Consider the following 9150-nt stretch of genomic DNA (forward strand, 5'->3'; position numbering starts at 1 on the left):
AAGGAAAAATAGTAATTGAGAAAAAAAATCAGTCCATGGAGATTGGGCGTGGGGCAGCGCGGGGGGCAGCGCGGCGGCGGCGGCTCAGCATCAGCGCGGCGCCTCCCGACAGCGGCGCAGCCCGGGGGCCGTCCTGGCACAGCGCATGGCTGGGGGGCGGTGAAAAAAAGAGGGGTGGGGGGGGCTGGAGGGCGGCGATTCCGATCCGTCCGGCGGCGCGGCTCCGTCACTGTGTGCCTGCAGAGCGGGAGCGGAGCTTTAGGGCGGGCAGGTGAGGGGCGGGGAGGGGCGGCACCCCGCGGATGGCAGCCGGGCACGGCGCGGTTCGGCTCCGGTTGGGTTTCTTTCTCGCCCCCCTTTTTTTTTTTTTTATTTTTTATTTTTTTTTACCCTAACCCCGCGGGAGGAAGGAGAGAATAAACACAGCGGATCCGCATCCCGCCCCGCAGAACAATGAGGGCGGCGGGGAAGGAAACGGCGGCGGATCCCCGGGGGGGAACACACATACACACACACACACACACACACACAGAACACACAGCGGGGCTCCCGTGCCCCACGCCCCGCCTCGGAGGCCGCCACCAAAGGGGAAAATCTAAAAGGGAAGAGGCTGAGGGGGGGCCCGGCGGCTGTTCCCCGCTGTATGGGTGCCCCGCGGCCGGGCGGGACGGTTACCTGGGCACTGCGGAGCCGCCTCCCGCAGCCCGGCGTCCTCCGGCCGCTGCCGCCCGCCCGCCACCCGCTCACCCACGGCAGCCCGCAGCCGAGCCCGCCCCCGCCACGCTGTGCGGCCAATAGACGGAGAGAGATGGGGGGAGATAAGCGGGAATGACAGCCAATCGGGAGAGCCCACCGCTTGGCTCTCGTGGCTCCGCCCCCCCGCGGACCAGTGGGCGGGGCTAAGCGCAGCGCTGTGGCCTCCGCCCCGAGAACTGCGGAGCGGCGGGGCACGGTATGCAAAGAGTTTCCCGGGCGAACCAATGGGAGCGAAGCGGGGCGTGCACCTCCGCCAATGTCCGGGCGGTAGGGGTGGTGCCACCCAACTCCTCCAACGGCGTGCAAGAAAGAAAGCACCACCTCCGTACTCTTCACCAATCAGAATCTGGGGGCGTGGCCCGCTACGACCAATAGGTGATCGAGGTTGGGAATTCAAACTGACAGGAAGAAGCGTGGCCGTTGGCGGCTCAGAGCGGAGCGGCGGCCGCTCGCGATGTCGGGCGATGGCTGCGCATTTGCGGACCGGAGCGTGACTGTGCTGTGCTGCCGCTTCTGCCAGCAGGTGCTCAGCTCGCGGGGGATGAAAGCCGTGCTGCTGGCCGACACCGACATCGACCTTTACTCCACCGACATCCCGCCTTCGGGGTAAGAGCCGCCTCAGGAGCGCCGGGCCGGGCCTCGAACCGCACACGGAGCAGGGAGCTCCTCCAGAACACAAACTGCGCCCTGAGAACCTGCAAACCAACCTCAGATACAACCGACCTGCTCTGCCCAATTCCTGGAACAGCCGGGCTCCCAGCTGGCTGTGCTGCTTTTCCATAATAACATTTGAAGGCTGAGGAAATAAGATCGAAGAGCCAGGTGCTGATAAGAAAGTAGGGGTTCAAAAGGAGAGAAAGGATCCAAGGCCTGCTTTGGCAAGGCTGCTGCGCTGTGGGAGAAATTTCTGGGCTCTCCAGAAGGGGTCCTTAATGGGACACATCATGTGGGTCTTCTTGTTCCCTTGGGAGCATCGCCCCAGTGTGACAGGGGAATGGCTTTAAACTGAGACAAGGGAGGTTTAGGTTGGATATTAGGAGGAAGTTTTTCACCCAGAGGGTGGTGAGGCACTGGCACAGGTTGCCCAAGGAGGCTGTGGATGCCCCATCCCTGCAGGCATTCAGGGCCAGGCTGGATGTGGCTCTGGGCAGCCTGGGCTGCTGGTTGGTGACCCTGCACACAGCAGGGGGTTGGAACTGGATAAGCGTTGTGCTCCTTTGCAACCCAGGCCATTCTGTGATTGGACACAGTTTCCTCTTTGAAGAGCTTTAAATGAATGAAGCAGCACACAAGAGTGACACTTTAGTGTCTTTGTAGTGATTTCACATCAATGTACTATTGAATCCTTCCTGCTGGAAGCAGAGCCATAACTAAACTTTTTCATTCTTCCCACCCAGCACCATTGACTTCATCGGCAGCTGCTATTTCACTGAGATCTGCAAGTGCAAACTGAAGAACATCGCGTGTTTGAAGTGGTAAGGATGCCGTTCAGTGGCAGCAGCACCCACCCACCATGCATGCAGCGCTGCTCGGCCTTCTCACTGCAGACTGCTGCAGTTCCTTCAGCTTTCAGTTTTGGAACAGATTGCCTGCTCCATTTCAGATTTAATGCTGCCTGATAGAAACTCAGCCCACTGTTTCTGGGCTTGGCTGCCAGTCTATTTCTGTGCAAGTCCCAAGTGGAAATGTGACAACCTTGTCAGTAGTCTGAGTGTATGGGAAGGCTTGCTTGCCACCTGCTTGATTAAATGTCTGCTTCAACACTGAGATAATTGTGTGAATAAGGCCGCAGTAAGAAGTAGTTATTCATTCTAATTAATAGAACATCCTCTTGGCAGATCTAGTTGTTGCTAGCAGATGGAAGATGCTGTCACTAAAGTTCTTGGAGTTCTTTTATCCTCTTTACTAATGCATGATATTTAAGATTAAAAACAACCCCAACACATTCCTTGCAGAGTTGAGAGAATCCTCTCTGCTTCAGAGCTGTGACTTTTACCTTGTTCTGATTTAAAGGGTAGGAGTGAGTTATGGTAAAATTTGGTCTTCTTATGACAGAAATATCTCACTGGAGTACATGACTGAGAAAGTAGAAAACCTATCATTAAGTTCCAACCAGATAAGGCATCTATGTTCTCAGTACTCCTCCTACTCCTGATACTCTCTCATACACTGTGTTTCTCTTCAGAGGGACTGTATGCACACGGTGGATTTGATTCCAATGGAATCACTGGCCTGCAGAAAAAAAACCAAACAAACAATATGCTACAATTAGTGATACAGTGCCATTGGTATGCAAACTGCTCCAGATTACAGCTCTGGATTACACAATTTATGTTACTAAATGGTTCTCTGTGCCAAAGATCTAAAACCCTGATATTCCATAACTTCTGACAGATGTTCTCTAAATATTTTTGATGCTTGCTTAATTGCATTCCCTTTATCACAAGAGAAGCATCGCATAGCTGTCTTGTACCCTGGCTATAGAACCTTAATTTGAGTCAGATAAATTAAAAAAAAATACCTTTCCATCAGGCATTTGTGTTGCTCACTATTTCACTTGTCTTTCCAGTGGTAACACTGTTGGTTATCATGTGATTTCTCCCTGCAAACCTTGCCTGCTGTCCTGTAATAATGGTCACTTCTGGATGTTCTATAGCCAAGCAGTCTTTGGCATCAACAGACTGGACTCTTCTGGTAAGGAACATGTTTCCTTCTCTTCCCTGAAATCCTCAATTCCAAATCCACTTTCTAATGAGACACCTCAGTGTAGTTACAGCATATGGAGAACACGTAACATATGGAGGCATGCAGCAAGTGTTACAGTACTGCTAATCTAGCAAGCTACTATGGAGGAGGTAGTGGTAGTTATTGGCTAAGTTAGTATTTCTAGCAGAGATTAGCTTCATCAGAAAACTTCACCTACTGCTCTCAAGGACAGAAGTCAGGATTTTCTGAGGCAATGTTACAACCAGTGGAAGCAACGTGGCCACTGGCTGCTATTTACAACGGTATGTATGGCTTTACTGTGCTATCAGGCAGCTGTTTGGTGGGCACTCTTTTTTTGGGTGAGTCGTGTTGTCACTCTGACCCTATATAACTGAGTCCCCATTAGCTCAAGCTGGAATTGCAGCTCACTGCTTCATTCAGCTGGATCTTGTTTGGATGCCAAGTGTCTGGCATAATTTGCCTCGAGTCCTCAGGGGTGCGTAGCATTCTGACAGATCATTTCTCTGCCTTGCACACAAGAGAAACTTATTGTCTAAAGCTTTCAGTGTCACCCCATGCTTCAGATCACCACGTTTAGAAGTAAATCAGCCACGAGGGGACTGTCAATAACCACGTGAATTAGCTGTACACAAGCACATCAGGATGCAGGGACTTAATTCTGTGAACGGTGCTGTAAACAACACTTAAGATCGCTTTGCAAGCAAAGTAGGAAATAGTTTTGGTGTGTTTAACATGAATGTGACTGACCAGGTTTTGCAGTGATCAGAGTAGTTATTTCCTCTGAAAAGAGACACTAGAGCAACCTGGAAAGGAGGTCACAATCCAAAAATACCTTTTCTGCTTTCTTCCTCGCCTGTCTCACCTTCTTTCCGCCAGGTGTGAACGTGTTGCTATGGGGCAACCTGCCAAATTTGGAGGAAAACACAGATGAAGATGTGTGCATCTCTGAGGAGGAGTTTATCAGATGACAGTTCTCTAAGAGACACCACAGCATTTCCCCTCAACACGCTGCACTGCTGTTTGTTTTGGACTCTTCTTCCCGCTGACCCATCACAGCTTCAACAACAGAGGAAGCGAGGAAATCTGGAGAGCGACCCTAAAAAAGGAAGTTGTCATCTTTTACTGTAGCCTTCCTTCAACTCTTCCCCCTGCCTGGTGTGTGTGCATTATTCTGACCACAGGCATGGCTTGATGAGATCTGCCTCTGCAATACCTGGACATGCAGACAGCAGGTGCATTTACACTGAGGTCCTGGTCTGTTTTCCTTTTACACTTCAATCTCCTCAATTAACATCTGTTCTTAACAGTATTTTTCTTCTTTTCTAAAGCAGTATTAGCAGAGAGGTCTTTCACTTGCTGGAAATACAGCTTAAAAGTCTTGAAAAAGGCTTGGTCGATGGATAATGGTCTGAAGGAGCTTTGCTGTGCAGCCACAAGGCCACTCAGTGCCCAGAGCTTCTGAGCATTCAAGAGCAGCTGAACAAATGTCTTCAAGTGCAGTAGCCTTGGCTCTATGATCTGTCTCTCTTCCTTTTAGCAGCTTGTTCTCTAGACATCTGATGCATGTAAGAAAGCTCCTGAACAAGGACTGGGGAGCTGTCTTACTGAGTTTGCCAGCCTTCATCTTTCAGTGCTTTTAGGATCGTGTTTCTGCAGGAATTCAGTTCAGAATTTTCAGTTTCTTTCCCCTGTACACATACCAAGTAAACCTAAACACTGACATTTGTTGTTGTCTAATGTAACTTTGGGACTACAGCAGAACTTTGATTAAGGTTAACATTGAAATCCATCCAACTCTGTGCTGTTTTTTCTTCGTTTTGTGTTAGGCATTTCTCTAAAACAGAATTGAGTCAAGTTAAATATTCAAGCTTTACATCCTGAAGTGTACAGACACGTTCATTCCCCTAAGAAATAATGGATTTAAAGTTCATTATGTGAGTCGTTAGCCATAGTACTTTATTTATTAACTAACCACTGTCCCCTTCAGCTAATTAACTGAAGGATTATCTTTGGAAAATTCAAGTTGCAGTCATGTAAGAGACCTGGTTACATCTTTAAACTCTGATTGATGCTGAATAAATCATTCCAAAACCTCTCACGATGCTTTGAAGAGGTACAATGAAGGCAGATCTGACGTGTCTCATGTCTTTACTGCATTAGATGTATTCCTTAATTAATTAATGGAATTAATTCTGCGCTGTGTAAATGTGTATTGATGTGTATATATTTGTGTGCCTATGTATATCTGTATGCTTCATGTGGATTTCCTGTGTTTGCTCATGGAATAAATTGCTTGGATCCTGTATTCCACAGGCTGCAACGATGAGCAGCAGCATCAATTAGGTGATGAAAACAACAGTTCAAAATAACAAATAGTTCATAAAAGACCCCGTAATGTAATTCTGCTTTGTTGTGAGCTCCCCATCTGCCACTTTCAGCCTTCCCAAAAACTCATCTGCACAATTAGGAGTCAGTTCTGTGTCGGTGGCAGAGGTGACTGTAGAGCTGTTCTCCCTCTTTACCCATAGAGCAGTAGAGGACTTCACAGCAAGTCACTGATTCTGCTTTTGCTCTCTTATCTGCTCGTGCACACAGAACTGGAAGTTCTACTATGAACTACTATAATTACCCAGGCCTGTTGGAGCTAGTTCATCTCAACCAGGCATCAGCTCGAAATGAAACATGAGCCAACTCTTCAGTAAGTTCTATCTTTATCCTTAAAAAAAAATAATAAATTGTATGTAGTATACGAGAAGTAAACAAACATCATCTATTGCTCCAGCTGTCAGGAATGTTACCAAACTGACTGGCCCTATCTCGAGCTGCTTTCTCTCTGAAATTAAAATAGACCTGACTAAGCAGTTTGTGGTAAAGCTGGTACTGCCTCTTTCTGGGGCCCTGATGTTTTGGGTTGAGGTTCCAAGACTCGCTTGGAGTTCCCTTCCAGGTTGACAGATACATCTAACATAAAGCAGCTGATGCACAGTTAGATCAGTGCTTCTAGAAACCCTCTGACATGCTTTAACTTCCCAGGGCTTTGCTGAAATTCAGTAACTAACATCTCCTGTTAGTTTCACCACTTGTTTTTTGGATTCCTCTGTACTCTCTAACATAAAGATTCACACATTGTAGCACAGCACTGCAATCTCATGAATCCCTTGGAAGGTGAGGCTGGGCAAGGACATGGCAAACACACAGTGAACATGACAGATAACTTCCAGAATGAATGGAGCAGGAGCAGCAGGGACCAGTCAGTCAGATGCACACAAGATGTGTGGCTGTTTGTGCTGAGGATTTTACAGTGCAAGTTCAAATGACCTGTACTGAGCAGCCAATGCAGTCCTAAAGCAGAGCACCAAGCTGGAAAACAAGAACAGCATCCTAAGGCCTTTTTCTCCCCATTAACATTAGTGTCTCTAATCAGATCTGGTTTTATTCAGTAGAGATTAAACAGGCAATTTTAGACTTTAGCCAGTGCTACCAGCCTTACACAGCCTCCTGCCACTGACCACTTAGCTGAAATCAATGCCCACAGCCTGACCTCTGCCACAGGCCACTCATCTGTCACATGCCAGAATCCCCCCAGCAGCTCCCTGAGGCTGTGTAACACCGCCTCGTGGGCTCAGGGTAGCAGACTTGTTTGGATGAAAACACTGGAAAGCAGAATTCCCAAAGCCACTGAGGAGAAGCAGCTTCAGTGTGGATCACAGGGCTCTGTTCAATCACGCTGCCATCCGTGGTCAAATCCTTTCCTGCAATTTGCAGTTTGCTGTTCTAGCTGGAGGGGCAGGAGAATGTCATAGCAAGACAGTGATAAACTGATCGATTCCTCTTCCTATTAAGTGAAGATTGCTAGATGAAGAAGCACATTTAAATATTCTTCATTATTCCAGTACAGATTAATGCCTAATCATAATCTCACATTTATGTAACACCATTCACCCCAAAGTGCTTTCCAATGACAAAGAGTAAAGAGTTCCTTTAGCACTGAACTGCGGCCAACTCCAAGATGCAAAGCAGCTGCCAAGGAGACGACAGCATGCTGCAAAGACCACGGTAAGCATCATCCTGTAATGAAATTCAGTACGTGATCTCTATCAGCACAAACCAATATGTTGATTATTGAGGGAGGTTCCACATGAGAGGCACTCACTCCGTAGCCTGGAATGCAGTTCATCCGCTTCAAACCAGACGAAGATGGGTCACCTCTCCTGGGGCTGAGACCTGCATCCACAGGGTTTGATAGGAGGCAGGAATGGCTGAGCCACCTCTGCTCTTCTCTCTGCCATCCAAGAGCTAGCATGATTTTTTAAGTCAGGTAAAATGGTCACTCATTATAAATCATCTGATTACTTTGTCTTGAGAGGGTATTGTCGCAGTTTATTACGTCTGTGTGGTTTCTGAGAGCATACCCCAAGGAACAGCACACATCCCAAGTAAACAGCCTTTGTATACTATTATTTGGATTAAGGGAGTGTCTGCAGGCTCGTAGAGTACAACTGCTATGGGTGCTTATTGTGCAAGAATCTGCACAAGCACAGCAACTCGTAGGCTCCAAGAACTTACACTGTAAACAGGACAGCCAAGGGATGGTAAGGGAACAGCACAACTGGCTCCAGCAGAGCTAAAGGCAGAACTGGAGGAGTCTCCAAGCTCTGATGCTGCAGCAGAGAGCTGAGCTGGGCCTCTCCTGCAGCTGTGGATCACTTCTTCCTATTCCAAGCTGCATCTGCAAGTCTATGAACAGATTCAGCTCTCCCAGCACACGTACAGTCATCCCATACTTCAAGCAAGAAGCTCTCTCTATGCCAGCATTCCCACAGTTCTGCTGCACTATTAGGTTTTCCTCTTGCTCTATCACACAAAGCAAACCTTCCCTTTAGCCAAACAGGCATCAAAAGCCTGCATGGAAAACAGGTTCTTCCAAACCTGCACAGCTTCAGAATACACAGAACTAAGAGACGTGCTCTCCAAGTTATGCACCATGCAATGACAAAAGAGAAAAGCAGGATGCCTCCAGCATCTCCTGTGAAATCACCTCCAAGCTGCTGATGCACCACCCAAAATTCCCTCTCATTGGGAAACATCAACTATGCTATGCTTTAAAAAACCACCAGCATTTTCCAGGCATTCAACAGCCAGAGGGACGCTTCAGCTGCTTTGCTGTCTGCAGAGCCTTGTCATCGTGCACGTGTGACACAAGCTTAACAAAGTGAGCCTGCACCCTATTGATTTCTCATTAGAAAGCAAGGCTCAGATTTTGGACAGCGTTGAGGGGGGAAAAAACAACGACAAGGAACAAAGCTGGTCAGATGTCAGGCAAACACAATCCCCAGTGCTTCAGTTCTGGTGTCATCGGAATGCTGACGGTTTGATGCATCCAGGTAATGGCACACGAGGGAACTTTGCACCACAGCACTGTCATGCACTCCCACCTGCACATCAAAGCACGCAGAGATTGGTGTGAGCAGATATTTCTGCTAGATGAGGAGGCAATGCCAGAAATACAGGTGTGACATCAAACCAAAAAGGGAAAAATAGGTCTTGTGTCCTTTGGGCACAGCTGATTTCATACAAAAGGCCAAACTAAAGAGAAAAATCCATTTCAGAGCCATTCCTCTGGCTGATTCACTCGCTCTCTTTGGCTCATCACTGTGCAAGTGGATA

General features: G+C 48.0%; 2 protein-coding genes across 4 annotated transcripts in view; one reads left to right on the top strand and one right to left on the bottom strand.

The window, feature by feature from the left end:
- SRGAP2 (SLIT-ROBO Rho GTPase activating protein 2) overlaps positions 1 to 718 on the bottom strand; it is an 84439-nt gene extending 83721 nt beyond the window's left edge. Inside the window, exon 1 of the mRNA XM_042884051.1 lies at positions 676 to 718. The gene's annotated coding sequence lies outside the window, so the exon portion shown is untranslated. The remainder of the gene's footprint in view (positions 1 to 675) is intronic.
- FAM72A (family with sequence similarity 72 member A) lies at positions 214 to 5863 on the top strand. Of its 3 annotated transcripts, none has more exons than XM_042884059.1 (5): positions 214 to 271; positions 1280 to 1362; positions 2154 to 2231; positions 3326 to 3450; positions 4360 to 5863. In XM_042884059.1, exons 2-5 carry the CDS (start codon positions 1298 to 1300, stop codon positions 4449 to 4451), a joined length of 360 nt encoding a protein of 119 aa, XP_042739993.1. In that variant the 5' UTR covers positions 214 to 271; positions 1280 to 1297; the 3' UTR covers positions 4452 to 5863. The 3 variants fall into 3 exon arrangements, with proteins under 3 accessions (XP_042739993.1, XP_042739994.1, XP_042739992.1); XM_042884060.1 differs by having other exon boundaries at positions 256 to 271; positions 1277 to 1362; XM_042884058.1 differs by lacking the exon at positions 214 to 271 and having other exon boundaries at positions 1204 to 1362.
- The last annotated feature ends 3287 nt before the right edge of the window (positions 5864 to 9150 follow it).

Source organism: Lagopus leucura, unplaced genomic scaffold (assembly GCF_019238085.1).
Source record: "Lagopus leucura isolate 7727_CA_CO unplaced genomic scaffold, USGS_WTPT01 Super-Scaffold_100043, whole genome shotgun sequence".
Lineage (NCBI taxonomy): Eukaryota > Metazoa > Chordata > Aves > Galliformes > Phasianidae > Lagopus > Lagopus leucura.